The sequence below is a fragment of the Neovison vison genome, chromosome 13, assembly GCF_020171115.1.
Source record: "Neovison vison isolate M4711 chromosome 13, ASM_NN_V1, whole genome shotgun sequence".
NCBI classification, from domain to species: Eukaryota; Metazoa; Chordata; class Mammalia; order Carnivora; family Mustelidae; genus Neogale; species Neogale vison.
This window is the reverse complement of record NC_058103.1, coordinates 40,804,692-40,820,382: the sequence shown is the minus strand read 5'-3', so window position 1 is coordinate 40,820,382 and position 15,691 is coordinate 40,804,692. Positions and strand designations below refer to the sequence as shown.

Genomic DNA, 15,691 nt, shown 5'->3' with positions numbered 1-15,691 from the left:
AGCCATACCCTCCTCATCTGTAAAATGAAGATGAGGAGGGGACTCAGGAGTCAGAAGGAAGCCCTTCCTGCCCCATAAGCCCAGCAGGGGAGGGATGCGCAGGCCCTGTACGTGGGACTCACCGCCTTCGTGGCCAGGACAACTCCTAGAAAGAGACTGCCTGGAAGGTGACTTTGAAACAGAAGCTCCAGGCCATGAGGGTCCCCGCTTGCCACAGACTGGCAACTGCAGTGAACGTGGTGCTCCTCAAACTAAGAACCCCCTCCTCAGGCCGCAGGCAGAGGGAGCACCAACTTACCGGGCTTATCCAGGTGACATGGGGCAATTAAAATTCACTCTGCTTTATTCCCTAAAACCGACCTCTCCCTCCCTCCCCTAAAAAAGAAAGAAACTTGGAAGCTGGTTTATATTGCAAAATGAACCCACCTTAAATACACTTTTATGAAGTGTTCTGCCATTCTTTTTTTTTCCAGATGCTCACTTAAAATGGCGGCCAGGGTGCAGTAAACCACAAAAAGCTACTTTAAAGTTGGGGGATTTGGCTTAAATTCGCTGAAGCAGAGCTAAGGCTGATCTAGCCGTCCATCCCTAACTCATTTTCATTATGCCTGGATGTTCCAGTTCTCTTGGCAAATTTTTGAAATACTTGAGGGGCGCAAGGTAGACTTAACTACTGTTTTTAAGTGGCCGGTTTGTTTCTTTCCTTGTAAAGAAAGTTGAGGTGGATGTCTCAGAAGTTGCCACCCTCCAGCACACCAGAACACTGGCAAGCTTTAAAAGCGATTAAAACGTTAGAATTGGTAGGGTCCTTAAATTACAGAGATTAGCGGCAACTCACTCTGTGGATGACAGATGATACTGAGAACCCCGGCAACCTACAGACTGGTCCCAGAGGGCGGAGTCCCTTCTCCTCTTTCCCCGAGGGCGCAGTCTCTTTGTCTGCTCCCGCAGGCCAGGCCGTGTGTGAGGCAGTATGTTGACAGGTAGATTTTCTTAAGTACTATCCATTAAAGTCTCAAGTCTCTTTGTGAAACACATAAAGAGAAACCAAAATTGTTATGAATTAGAGCTAGTGTTTAGTCCAGACAGCCTCTGGGGGTTGAGAAGCATAAATATATACAATTTCAAAAGCAAGAAGTTCTGCACTCCATATGGGGAGCTAATGAATGCAAATCTGATACTTCAAGTATTGTTCTCACTCCGATTTTCAACCCCTTTTCTTTTAAATGCAAAACAGAAGGGCTCAGCGGAACCACACCATAAAGTAGTTTCTTCAGCTCAGTGTGAAAAGGACACAGAACTAATTTACTTTTTTCTTCTAAGTGGGGCTTTTCTCAGGATGGCTATAGATGGTCCCACAGCCAGTTGGTTTTTATTAGTGGCAGTTTCAGCCTTCCTTAATGTTCCTCTTCCCTGGCCGTACCTGGCTGAACTGTGGTGTTTGCTCCTAACGGATCCAAAGCCTTTAGTGTCCTAGAATTGAGGGCCTGTCCTACCAGGCCTTTTGTAATGTCCTACCCAGAGCCTGTCCAGTGAAGCCAGGATATTTTTTATCCTATCATATGTTTTACCCACACCAGCTCAGCTAAATGGTTCCAGTGAAGTTTGGGGATTTTCCATCATGATGTTCTGGTGAAAATGTTTGTGGGATGATGATTGTCCCAAGAAGACTAAAACAACCTGAAGAGGTCTGAGCAGGTCCAGGGAATTATGAGGGTGCCTTACCTCAGATGAGGTGATAGAATGGGTCTCCTTTTAGAACACAGGCAGTTTCAGGACTCCTGGGAGACTCAGTCAGTTAAGTGTCCCAGTCTTGATCTCAGGGTCATAAGTTCTAGCCCCATATCTATCAGGACACACTCTCTCCCTCTCTTTTAAAAACAAAACCAAAAAAGCAGTTTCACATATTGCCTAGATGCCGTGTATTTGGATTTGACAACAGGAGGTAAAAGAGGATTCTACTAGTACAGTAAGATGCATGGATTTGTTCCTTCCCTTTCCTACTTATTGGCACATGAAACAACATTCAGTGTACATAGCAAAATGGCTGGTTTTCACAAGATTATGTCAAAGTCTAGCGAAAAGGACAAGCCAGAGCTGTCCAGAGTGGGGTGTGTGTGGACCAGCACTACCCCGGGGTCCTTTCCTCCTTCTGTGACCTTTGTGCCCACCCCTGCACTCAGGCTGCCCTCTCGTTTATCTGTGAGAGCACGAGTATTGCAGCTTATCGTTTGATGCCCCCAAACACTCTAACCATCTTTAAAATAAGAACGCTGTCTCGGAATTCTCGTTTAATACTCCTGGGCCTAATGGATGCTGTGTACAGAGAGGAAACTGGTAGAAGTAATGGGTTGTGAGAGTGCTTTGGGAAGTGTTCGTGACAACCCTACTAAGCGCAGTGTAGTGATCACGTAACTGCATGTTGATGTTTAGGTTAGGAAAGTACTGCTGCTTCTTGTCCCCTTTGGAGAAGAGTCCGTTGGAGAGTAATACCTATAGTTAGTTTAGTGAACCTTATCCATGGCCAGGCAGAGAGATCAGTGCTTTACGTGCATTATTTGATGCAGTTTGATGAGAAAACGAAGGCTTAAAAAACACCTCATCCAAGGTCACATTGGCCCAGCACTGTCCGCCAGGACTGGGGCCCAGCCTGATGCCAAAGCCCCTACCGATGCTCCCTGTGAAGGCTGTATATCTTGCCCTGTATTTGTGTGTTTATGTCTTTATCTCTAGGCCTAATGCGATTTTTCTTGAAGATCATAGACTAGAACAGACCAAATAATGTTAATATGTCACTTTAGTGGTAGTTTAATAAGGAAGAAAGATTTTTTTTTTTATCTTTAAGTAAGTCTGGAGCTGATGCTTAGAGATAGAACAAGAGAATGACTCTGTTGTTCTAGCTAATCATCTGATGAAGACCTTTCTCCCTAGTGAAGACTATTGGTTGTGTCTGATAGAAACACATTTTTGCAAGTGCATTTTAATTTCATGACTTTTCTTTATAGTCCACACTTTGTTGTGCTGACATAATCAAGATGTAAATCCTTAATTTAATTAGTAAATCATATATGTTTATGATAAACAGAAAACAGATTTCTGGTTTTACTTAAATTCTTCCCTAAAAGTTATTAACTAGATAAGCAGATTTGTAAAAGGAATTTAGGGTTAGGAATCAAGAGTTTCCTGTTTGTGATAGATAATGCCACTTTCCGTATGTTCGACCTTGGGCAATTCACATAGACATTCTGCGCCTCAGTTTCTCCCTCCATTTAAAAAAAAAAAAAATGACCATCACAGTTATTTTAAACCTCCAACAAAATAATATATGTGAAAACTCCTCCACCATGAAGTGTGTTTGCCTTTTACTCTGAGTATTAACTATTCAACTTTTTAATAATAACAGATTTTAACCCTTTTAAAATCAATTTTTAATCTGAAAACAAACTTTAAACAATCCTGATGAATTATCAAGTTCAGAATTTAGTTTTTGGGGTGCTAGGTGGCTCAGTCGGTTAAGCATCTGACTCTCGATTTTGGCTCAGGTCATGACCCCAAGGTTGTGAGGTCAGACTCTGTGCTGGGTGTGGAGCCTGCTGGAAATTCTCTCTCCTTCACCCCCGATGCCTCTGCTTGCCTGCACACTCTCTCACTCTAAAATAAAATAAATAAATCTTAAAAATCTTTTTAAAAAAGGAATTTAGCTTTCCTTTCTCATCTACAGTACATGGCTACTATATGGAAAGCAAACGGTGGGTATAGATGTCTTACCTATTCCTCATCCTCCAACCCCTTACTTAAGGGAACTAAACAATAGAACAATAGAAACTAAACAATAAAACAGATATGTTCTCTGTGTCAGCAGAGCATTACAAAGTCCTGAAAGAATGTTAAAGCAGTTTCAAAATACTATTTTTAGGGGCAATATTGTCAGGAAATGAGCTTTCACTAAGAGATTTTGAGAAAAACAGTTCTTGAAAATCAGCAGCTGGAGTAGTAGAATGAATTATCTTGCATTAAGTTTTAATACTCAAGCCAATATTGTTAACAACAAAATAAAATATTCTTTATCCAGGTTGAAATTGTCCAATGATGAAATCAAACGGGCAATTCTAACAATGGACGAGCAGGAAGATCTGCCCAAGGACATGTTGGAACAGGTGAGCTGCCAGACTTATCTCAGAGCGCAAGTGACAACTGGCTTCCAGCAGGGAGTGGGATATTGAGAAAATCTGGTTGTTGCTAGTGGATAATTTCCTCATCTCTGAACCAATGTTGAATGTGGCTCTCTTAAGAGGCTTTATTCTCTCATTGCTCCTCAAAATGTTGGGTGAAAAGGAAGGTCACAAGTTTGTCAGATGCCTGGGACCCACAAGGCCAGATTCTGCTGCAGTTACTAGGCCTTCATAGGTCATACAAATCTATCAACTCCAGGGAAGTCTGTGGGACAGGCTTATGGAGAATCTTACCAGCACCATGAGATCACAGGCTACTACATAAACTGATTCGTTACTGAATCCTTAATAAAGTTTGTGTCTTGGCCTTGACGCACCATTTCTACACCCCAGTAGTTACCGTTAAACTCCTTAGCTCTGTCATCTGCATCGAAGTAATTCATATTAACCGTGGCCAGCCAAGCTGGATGGAGTGACTTAGCCTCTCTTCGTGCAGTGTTCCTTTAACACGTTCTGTGGAGCCATTTCAACTGTGCTGTGTGTGTCTCAGCAGCTTTGTGCAGTTGTCCCCCAAATGACAATGTTCTTGAACTAGAAGATGTTTCAGGGATTATTACCTATCCCTGGCCCTGAATATTTCCGTGCTTCGTGGAGATCGTCTCCATGCTCTGAGACTATTCTGTCTGCTTGTCTCATTGTCCTTGGTACGAAATCCTATTTTGCATGACTTTGGTCTAGAGGTCCATGTTAGTGCCAGGTCCACTGAAGGTTAACTGTGGACGATCGTGGTACCAGGCTGAACTTGAGGTCTTGGTTGCGGGGATGCTCAGCTCCCAGAAGCAGAGTAAAGGCTGTTTTGCACTGTTAACAGTGATCTTGGAGGGCGTGGCTGCTCCAGGGGGAGTGTCTGTGTGCTTATGCATTTTTCCACAGTGTTCTGGCTGATGTCAGAAAAGGCCTCCAACACAGAGCAGGGAAGAGTGAAGTGTGAGGTGTCACCACACCACAGTGCACCCGCTCCACCTGAAACCTGCAGCTGCAGTCATCCTGGGGAAGCCCTCACACTTAGCAGTGGAATAAGTTGTCAGGCTGTCCTTTTTGATGTTTGACTTAGTTACCAGTAGCCCATGACTGTGCAGCCAAGCCTGTCAGGACCCTTTGTGTACAAATATTTTAAACATAATTCCTAAACTGAAAATTAGTTGTTTAGAGCATTTTACAGCTTCTCTGCACACTCTTCCCTCTCTGTCTGCAACCAGTCCTAACAAGGGTCTCCACCCGGAAGTGTGGCCCAACTTCCCTCTGCCCCGCTCCGGCCCCCAGCTGACCCTGCACTTAGGGTGCCTGCATCAGAAGCTGCTCACGCAGAGGGAGGAACTGGGCCAAAAGCTGCTTTGGTCCTTAGGCCTTCAGCCCCTATTGACAAAGTCGTATGTTCAAAATTCCACAAGATCTGTTTACTGTGAAATTGCATGCAGCAAAGTTCCTCCTTGAGGGAAGGGATTTCAAGATCTTGCCAAAAGGGCTTCTCGTGCAAATAGAATGTACTTCAAATAAATACAAGTAAGAAAATCAATTTACTGAAGCAGAATCTGGCCAAGTGGAATACTTTTGACCTGGTCTACCCTGATAATTCTGTGGGTCTTACTCTCTGGTCACCTACCGTACTCTTTCTTTTCCTCCTTATTCTCTTCTCCTCTGCTTCCTCTTCTTTCACACAGCACTTCTCCCAGACAAACTTTTAACTAGTATCTCTTTACTCCTAGTTATGATTTGCATTTGAATCAGATTCCTTCCCTCCTCTCCTGCTTTTAGCTGCTGAGCTCAGAACTCAGAGGAGATTGATACCCTCCTCTTTCTTGGAACGTATAGTTTTCTCCTCATTCCCAGGTATTTGTCTAAGTCTTCATTCCTCTCCTAAAACTATCCGTACACAGTCTGTCGCTTGACTCTGCTTTGGGAAGGACTGAACCTTAGCATGTGCCTCTCACAGCATTCTGTACAAAAGAGCTAGTGTTGTCCTCAACAGGGGCCTGTGACTTAGTGCACACAAACCAGGGTGTGTGTCATGGGGGAAGGAGGAATCCCTAAGACTCGAAATGAAGTTCCTTGCCCAGTAGATAAAAATCCAAACTAAGAGGAAAAAGCAAGTCTTTTTCTCTCTCTTGCTTCTCCCTTCTCCTTACCTTATTACCTTCCTCCCTGAACTGAGGAATAGCAAGAAGATACTGGTCCTGTCCACTGGTACCATTTGAACACAGGAACATAAATGCCTAGAACCAGTCAGGCTACCAGACCAGTGAACCCACCAGCATCCACATCCATGACATCTCATCAGGAAAGAGGGGTGGCTCTGGCCTCTGCTCCGGCCCAGCCCTTCCTTCTGCTCAGGAACCCAGCTGGATCAGAGCATCCTGCCTGCCCCCCCCCCCATCATACACTTTTTCCTCTTCACTTTTAACTTGTTTAAGTCTCAGCCTTTCACAAAACACCTTTTCATACTACACATGCCCATCTAGCTACTGTCCTCTCTCTCTTTTGATACAAGCAGAGTTCTTGAAAGCTTATCCACACTCACCTCCTGTTCACTCTTCCTCACCTCCCGAAAGCTGTTCTCACTAAGGACTCACCACCTCCCTGTTGCCAAAGCTAGGGGGCACTTTGCAGTCCTTATCTTCCTTGATTTGCTGCTGGTATGTGACACCGATGGCCACTTGCTCCATGGTGAAATGTGTTTCTTTGGCATTTCATTGTCTCCTCTAAAGGTTACTCCTCTTGTCCTCATTCCTCAGACACTGGCTTCTCTCCAGCCCTGCTTTGTTTCCGTTGACGGTTCCCCTGGTTACCTCACTCACATCCTTGCATGTTATAGTCAGTGTCAATGCTCTGTCTTCCAAACAGCTCTGTATAGCACGTCAGACCCATTTGTCCACCTACCAACTAGGAATCTCTACTTGGTTCTCTTGCCAGTATTTCAAACACTAAACACTCTCTCCCCACCGCTTTCCTCCATTTCGTCCTGGGTTTCCTGTTACATTGTATACATTGTATACAATGTATACCTGTATACATTGTATACAATGTATACATTGTTGCCTAAGGTAGAAGCCTGGACGCATCCTTTTGACCCTCTACCATAACCCAACATCCATCAACAAGTAAGGCCAGTTCTATTCAACCCCCTAAATAGTTCTAGAATCTACCTATGACCCAATCCAGATCACCATCCTCTCTCACCTGGATTACTGTACCAACAATCTAATCACAACCCCCTAATACTTTTGATCCTTTCTGATTCCTTCTCTGTTGTGAGCGTAGTGGTCTTTTTAAAATTTAAATTCATACCCCTACTTAATATTTTAAGTCCTATCCCAGAGCCCACAAAATAAAGACTGAAATTCTTTCAAGGTCCTTGCTACTCCCTGACCTTGACCACTGCTGCCCTCCCCCACTGCCATTACAGCTATTCTACTGGCATAAATGCTGTGCCACCCTTTCCAGACCCTGGCACGTGATGTGCACTCTGCCTGGAATATATTTCCATTCACCTGTAGTTCTAATTCTCTTTTCCTCCTGGTGGCACCCAGACTGCCTTTTCTGAGGTCCCATCGTTAAATCCAACAAACTTTGGAAACCTACTTAATGAATCATCCAAATGCCAGCTTCAAATTATAGGGAGGATCTTGGGGTCCAGAGGGTCAGTATCATTAAAAAATGTATATATATCCAAGGGCATCTGATCCAGAAAATAGCACACTTGGACAGGGCTGCGGGTATATATACACGTATTTGTGATTTGAAATAAGACACAGAGTACTTTTTCAACTTTAAATATTGCTGTTTCTCCCACACTCCACGCTCATTTCTTCCGCCAAAATAAAAAATAGAATCAAAAACCAAATCCTACCATGTTCTTCTCATCCATCATGACATGGAGCAAAAAATGAGATGGAAATACACAAGGCAGAGAAATAAACAAGTTGAATGGAAAATACACATAGAATTACTCATCCCAGCAGGATGTAATAGAAAAAAGCATTGAGCTGGGAGTCAAGAGACCTAAGTTCTATTTCTGATGATTACATGAACTTTCTCTGTAATTCTGGGTAAGTGGCTTTGTCTCTCTGGACCTCTGTTCCATCACCTTCTAATGAGAGTGTTGAATATCCTAAGTCCCTCTAAGGGTCTATGCAAAATGGATCCTGGTAAAGAGCTTCCACAATCTGATTTGAGAGACAATATAGAGTAGAAAGTTGCCAGGAATGAATCTTAAATCAATTTAACTACCTGTAAGTAAAAAAGAAAAGACTTTTCCTCAAGTTTCATTGAAATATTATTGACCTACATATTGACCTATAAATTTAAATCATACAGCTTAGTAGTCTGACTTACAGATGTGAAATGATAAGGGAATAAGTTTCGTTAGCAGCATCCATCATGTCCTGTCAATACAATAAAAAAGGAAAAGAAATTCTTCCTCATGATGACAATTCTTAGAATCGACCTCCTTAACAACTGTCCTGTACATTATACAGCAGTGTTAACTCTAGTCCTCATGCTGTGTGTTACCTCCCTAGAACTTACGTTGTAACTAGAAGTTGGTTCCTTTGACCACCTAACTGCAAAGATTTAGTCATTTGTATGGTATCTTAACAATGACCTGTAGCACAGTTTATAAATTAAACAAAAGATACAGTCTCATTTTGGGGCAGATTAACTGAAAGAGTGAAAATTTACTGCAAGAATTTAGTTATATACCTCAGTTTTAATATTTGCATGTGCTTCTTAGCTCTTGAAATTTGTTCCCGAAAAAAGTGACATTGACCTGTTGGAGGAACATAAGCATGAACTGGATCGGATGGCCAAGGCTGATAGATTCCTTTTCGAAATGAGCCGGTGAGTTTGAAAATGCCTAAGACATGACCATGCCCTTGACCTCTCTCAGGAAGATAAACTTGTGATTCTGGTTAAATTAATTGGGCCAGTAACCTGGCTTCACTTAAAGCCCTTTTAAATTACAAAATCTTCTTAAGTCAGAACTATGTGGAATTTGTTTTGTTTATGGGAATTCTTGCCTCTGGGTGAGCCAGGGCTAGCATTTCTTCATAATTACCTCTGGTTCTGGACCTAAACAAGTCATAACTTTTCCTGGTTCCAGTCAGTGTCTCCCCCCACCCCCAACCCCCGCACTTTGACTGCTATGGGATTATATCTCCCTCCTCTCTGTAGCCCAGCATCTCAGAAAATGGGCAGACCCAGCAGTGTCGACCTGGAGCCCACATGAATGAACAACTAGGGTCTGGATGTCAAATCATGACACATGCAGACATCTCTAATCAGTCATGGCACACTTCCCACAGAGTCTTGGCAAGCATTCTCAACCCTTCTCCAGAAAACCCAGAGGCAGCCACTGCTTCATAATTTTGTTTGGCATGTGAGCTTGAGTCTATTTGCCATCCCAGGCCTGAAAAAATTGATTCTGCATTAGAAAAGGACCAGTGGTGCCGAGACTCTCCTTCAACCCCAGGGCAGAGCTCTTCCCATGAGTACCAAAGGCCTATGAGTGTAGCCAAGGTGAACATGGCTCTCACTCTACATTTCTGCCATATCTAGACTTATTTTTGTTGTTCCATCTCACCTTGCTGTTGGGAAGAATACCACTATAGGACAAAGGATGGTTTTGGAATTTTGATTGGTGTGCCCAGCAAGCCTGTGTGTGGATAAATAGATGGTCACCCACATTGGCCGCCATTTTGTAGTTGTTTAGATCTGTTCATGCATCATCCCCCTTGATCCTTCTATCAGCGCCACCAGGAGGCTATTGGGTAGGGAGGTATTCTCTTCCATCTAATGGAGGAATTTAGTTACCTGTTGAAGGCCACCTAACAAGAGGAGAATCTAGGCTGCAAATGTAGGTCTGTTTGATTGGATGGGGCTACTGGACTGAAGTTTCCCACAGAGAGCAGCTAAGGCAGTGATCTGAGTTCAGAAGGCCTTGGCAAGAGTGCCTGCGCTCCCCCTCTCAGCAGCAGCAACTTATCTTAGTGGTGACCAGAGGCCAGTTTGCATCCTCTTATCGCTGGTCACTAGTTGCTGTCTTGAAAGGCAGAGCCTGCCAGCCCTGAGGGGAGCAGAAAGGCAGCTAGCTGTAAAGAAAGGGGATCATTTGGGGACATGAGTGGGAAGAGGATGATATGAGGAGAGATTGATGGACATGAGTTTTACTCTGTAGCTTTGCTGGAGGCAAACTTTGTGGAAAGTTAAGCATGGGAGAAACAGAAGAAACAGCCCCTCACTTGCCCAGAATGTGGGGTAGGCTTTACATTTTCATTCCTTTTTATCTCCTCTGTTCACAAGAGTTCCTGGGACTCTGAGGAACGGGAGGGGACAACTCTCCTTTTCTTTCTTTTTTTTTTTTTTTAGATTTTTTCTTTTTTTTTTTTTTATTTATTTGATAGACAGAGAGATCCCAAGTAGGCAGAGAGGCAGGCAGAGAGAGGGGGGGAAGCAGGCTCCCTGCTGAGTAGAGAGCCCGATATGGGGCTCGATCCCAGGACACTGAGATCATGACCTGAGCTAAAGCGGCTTAACCCACTGAGCCACCCAGGCGCCCCAACTCTCCTTTTCTTTCAGCAGTTGCCTGATCTTTTTAGAGCTAAGGACCCTACGGCCATTGCCCAAATACTCCGGCGGTCAGAGGGAAGTGGGCTCTTCAGACAAAGTGGCCTCATTTCCTATGCTCCTGTCCAGACGAGGAATAAGGAATTGTGTGTGTGTGTGTGTGTGTGTGTGTGTACTGGGGGGTGTGTACTCTAAAGTACCTCCGCCTCCATATCCGCTGAGTGAACATAGATGGACGTCTTAAGTAAATAAATGTTCATCAGTCCGTGCTTGCTCTTACAGAATTAACCATTATCAGCAAAGACTCCAATCGCTGTACTTCAAAAAGAAGTTTGCAGAGCGTGTGGCAGAAGTGAAACCTAAAGTAGAAGGTAAAGTCAGGCCTCCAGATTGAAAATGATGTTCATCATAAGGGCCTGTTTGCAAGTACAGTCCAAGTGCGGATAGTAAACAGGATCCCTTGGGTGATTTTTTTTTTTCCCTTAAAATCTTCTAAACTTGAGGTGGCTAGTCAAATAAGATCCATCCCTAGCCCTCTGACCTCGCCTGGCTTCTGGAGCTCACAGCACACCTCCTGGGCTCTTCTGGAGAAGTGGGCTTTTAACTTTCTGGGTGTTGGTAAGACACATATTTGACCACCACTAGCCAGGAGTCTGTAACTAGCTTTATCACAGTGGTGCTATACTGGTATTTCTAAGGGAACATTTCAGGCTGTTAAATTTTTAAGTGTTTGAAACCTGGGCAGCTGCAGAGCGCAGCCACAGAATGCAGGCGGAACTCAGGAGCCTGCTCCAGCCCCAGTCCCTGGTCACGCCCGCAAGCTGCAACATGGAACACATTTGGCCAGGGGCTTCTTTGTCGCTAGAATTGCTCAGTCATCCTGTTGATCTGAGTCTTACCAGGCAAGAAAGCATTTGCAGCGGAATGTGGGAAATGCAGTCCCTTTCTATGTATTCTTAACTGCGTACGGTTAGTGAATCAGCCAGGAAAAAGACTAGGAAGGCAGAGGATTGTGCAGCTACCGTGGGTCCGTTGAACAACATCACGGGCTCTCCCCTCGCTCTTTGCTGCTAGTTGAGGTGTTTTGTAAGGCTCCCTGGTAGTCCGGCGACCCAGGCTTACCTCTTCAGTATCTGCTGTTGGGTGTGTGGGTTAGGATGGGTGTCACTGAGGCATCTCGCTGGTGGTAGTTGTGGTTACGTGTGCTTTATTTTGAAGCAATCCGTTCCGGCTCAGAAGAGTTGTTCAGGAGCAGCGCCCTGAAGCAGCTGCTAGAAGTGGTTTTGGCATTTGGAAATTACATGAATAAAGGCCAAAGAGGCAATGCATACGGATTCAAGATATCCAGCCTAAACAAGATTGCTGACACAAAATCCAGTATTGACAAGTAAGTATGGATTCTTCCAACACTTGGAGGCCCACGGAGCTGAAGTCAGGACCCCTCCGGGCCTCCTGGATCTCCCTAATGCTGCAGTCTCTGGTGTGCTTGACTCTCGCGCATGCCCCTTCCCTCTCCAGCATCGACTTATCTCCTCTCCTAATTACAAATAACCTGGAATTCCCATCGGGCTTATTATCCTTCATTTTCAGTCCCCGGGAAGATAGCATCTAGTCTAAGTTTTAGAGTTTTTTGGATAAACTTTGTATTATAGTGTAATACACTAAAGACAAGGTCATCAGTCAGAAATGCACCACCAGATGAGTTTTCACACACTGAACCTCTGTGTGACTAGTGCCCAGATCCAGAAACAGACTGTGACCCGCATGGTAATGGTCTCCTCGTGACCTTTCCCAGGCATGACCCCCTCCACAGAGAACTTCGTTCCAGGGAAAAGAAAAAAACTGACAGCTGATGATAGAATGTGAAGTTTGTTGGGGTTTTAGGTATGCTTTCCGTCCTTTATACATTGATGCTAGCAGCTATAAAAAATTATGAGGTATAAATGCAGTTTGGCTGTTGGTATTAAACTGCTCCTTCCAAGACTCCTCGAAATGTTTCCTAGAGAGTTTTTTAGGTGAATGGATTCTTGTTAGAAACACCGAGGTGAAAAGTGCTCTGCTGTCATTAACAGGTAGGCTCATTAGGCATAAAACACTAGTTTCCCAGGGAGCTCTGTTCCGCTAAGGTTCTTCCTGTCTTCAGAGCAACTTGCACAATTGTTTCTAAGGTGAACTTTCCTGCGTCCAAATTCTTCTTAGAAATATGGGCTGTTCACCCTAAGTATTCCCCACTAGTAAGGCTCTTTACTCTGTTTTCTGTGAGATTAGTGACGCAGAGCATTATGGCCATCCATATGAATCCATCCTATAAGAAATAAGCAGTATGTTCAGTTGTAGGGCTAAACCTTAATTTTGCATTATGTAGAGATAGATTAACAAAGGGCAGCTGTGCAATCACCACCTTATTTTTAACGTAAGCCCTTGATCCTTCCAGAGCACTTTTGTATTTGATAGTGCGGGGTACACAGGCCAAAGGGCTGTAGCACCTGTTGTCAGATTAAGAAACTGCGGCAGTGTCAAGTGGTTCCTTTAGCTTGCCTAAGATCGCAAGCAAGGTATTTGGCATCATGGGTATTTGACACCTGTTCTCTTATCCTCAGCGCTACTCCGACAACACATGGACCTTATTTGGAAGGTGTAGTAGATAGCTGCAATGTCTTACTTGCATATAAAGGGCAGTCACCTTTTTAAGGGTGTTCTCTTCAACTCCACTTGCAAATTAAAGAGGAGGAGACCCTCACACTAGTTAGTCCTCTCTCTCTCCCTCCCTCCTTGCCCCTCCCTCTCCCCCACCCCTTCCCTTTCTCCCTCTCTCCCCCTCCCTCCCTGCCTTCTCTCTCTCTCTCCCCCAGCTTTCCCCCCACCCCTTCCCCTTCCCCCTCTCCCTCTCCCCTCCTTCTCTGCCTTCTCTCTCTCTCTCTCCCCCTCTCGCTCCCCCCTCCTTCTCTGCATTCTCTGTCTCTCTCTCTTTCCCTTGATACCCTCTGCCCCCTCATTACTGATAACTTGGCACTTACTCTGAGATTATCTGCTTGTTGAAGTTACCATAGAATTTAATATGCAGGCCTTTTCAAAATAATAAATTAAAAACATTTCTGATCTCTTTTTCCTCCTCTTCCTGTGAATGTTTTGTCCCTGGAAATAGTGCCCCAGTGTCTTGTAAACCCATAGTGCCTAGCAGAGTGCCTTGTTTATAAGCAGTCACTCAGGAAATACTCAGTTGACTCTAATCAAACTGCGCCGGGGTGGGACAGTTAGCCGTGAAGGGTGCGTTCACTCTGCTTCCCTTGTTTCCCGCCATACCGATGAGTAATCGTGTGTGGCTGTTGGCTGGTTTTTCATTCTTCAAGAATTTTCAATTAGCAATAATCGCGCCTCGGATAAACCTCATTGGCTACGATACTGCCACTATATTCAATCCAACAAGGTATTATTTGGATAGCAAACGAATGGGAACGTTCTGATCTAGCATGAAGTCTTTCTACACTAAGAAAAGTATATGTGGTTAATTGGATTTAGTTTCTCTAAATAACAAAGCATCTTTGTGAAAGTGAAGAAAATGGCTCACCCTTTCTTGTAATGGCTGCTGGGGTTTGGCTCCCTTGGGCCTACACCGAGGTTCTGTGAACAGCAAAACTGAAGTGGAAGGCTAACAGCTCGATATCTACAAAGTAAACGGCCAGAATCACTAGCCACTACTTTACTTTGCTGGGCTATTGTTTTCTAATTACTTATTGAGAGCAAGAAAAATGAAGGAAAAGTTTTTCTCACACGTGGGCCGGTTGACTCAGAGGAATGGGATCGCACTGACTTCTGTGAAGATGCAGGGACAACCAGAAATGAAAACCATTTCGTTATTATGGGAAAGGAAATTATTTGACAATTCTGTTTCATTCGAGGTGGGGATGGGCGAGGCTATTGTGATTTAGCATCGTAAATTAGTAGCCTGCCTAAAGATTATGACCCTGTCTTTAAAGAAATACATTTATGTCCTCTTGATTATGGTAACTTTCAGTAGACCAGTGGTTTGTGATCCTGGCTCTTAGAATTATTGGGGAGTTTTTAAAAATACCCGTGTCTGGCCCCACCCCCATCTCAGGCCCCGGCATCTGGGATCAGGTGACTGTAATGTGCGTTGGAGTCAGGGACAATGGGACCAGACCACCACAGCTTGGCCTAACAGGCAGTGTTATCACGCATCCACTGTTTCAGTCCAGGTCAGTCAGGGTTCAGGCCTGTCACCACCAAAGAGGGAGCTGGGTTGTGGAGGTAAGAGCTGAAGTGTTGCTAACATTAGGAAATGGATTCTGGGCTGCAAAGATGTCTTGGCCGTGATGGCATGGTCCTGGTCCACGTCCAGACCCAGCCCTAAAGCAGGTGACCTTCTAGCTTTCTGACCACCCTTTGCTACCCAGCAAAACAGATGAGTCCGAGGGGACAAAAGCTAGCAAAATAAATGAGTCAGGGGAGAAAAGTTATCGTAGAGTTGAAAAAGCTTAAATAAGAATTATCAATAAATTCTTATCAGTGAGTCACTGCTCTGTACTTTTATATTTAAAAAATAGCTGTGGGGTGCCTGGGTGGCTCAGTGGTTAGGACTCTGCCTTCGGCTCAGGTCATGGTCTCAGGGTCCTGGGATCGAGCCCTGCATCAGGCTGTCTGCTCGGCAGGGAGCCTGCTTCCCGCCTCTCTCTCTCTGCCTGTCTCGCTGCCTACTTGTGATCTCTGTCTGTCAAATAAATAAATAAAATCTTAAAAAAAAATAAAAATAAAAAATAGCTGTACTTTTTAGTAAATTAAGCACCCCTCAGTCCCTACCGCCCCACCCCCACCCCGGCTTATTGTGAGCCTCTGAGCACACCTTGTCTTTGGTAGGTATGTTCCTTTTGACGAGGGTT

The 15,691-nt window shown here is 44.4% G+C and overlaps 1 protein-coding gene and 1 pseudogene across 2 annotated transcripts in view; one reads left to right on the top strand and one right to left on the bottom strand.

Moving 5' to 3' along the window:
- DAAM1 (dishevelled associated activator of morphogenesis 1) overlaps positions 1–15,691 on the top strand; it is a 164,808-nt gene that overhangs the window by 135,815 nt on the left and 13,302 nt on the right. For both annotated transcript variants that reach the window (XM_044231657.1, XM_044231658.1), the window contains exons 17-20: positions 4,073–4,157; positions 8,962–9,068; positions 11,076–11,164; positions 12,012–12,180. In XM_044231657.1, the coding sequence (XP_044087592.1) occupies positions 4,073–4,157; positions 8,962–9,068; positions 11,076–11,164; positions 12,012–12,180 (450 nt within the window). The remainder of the gene's footprint in view (positions 1–4,072; positions 4,158–8,961; positions 9,069–11,075; positions 11,165–12,011; positions 12,181–15,691) is intronic.
- On the bottom strand, positions 14,126–14,213 carry LOC122894852 (annotated as a pseudogene).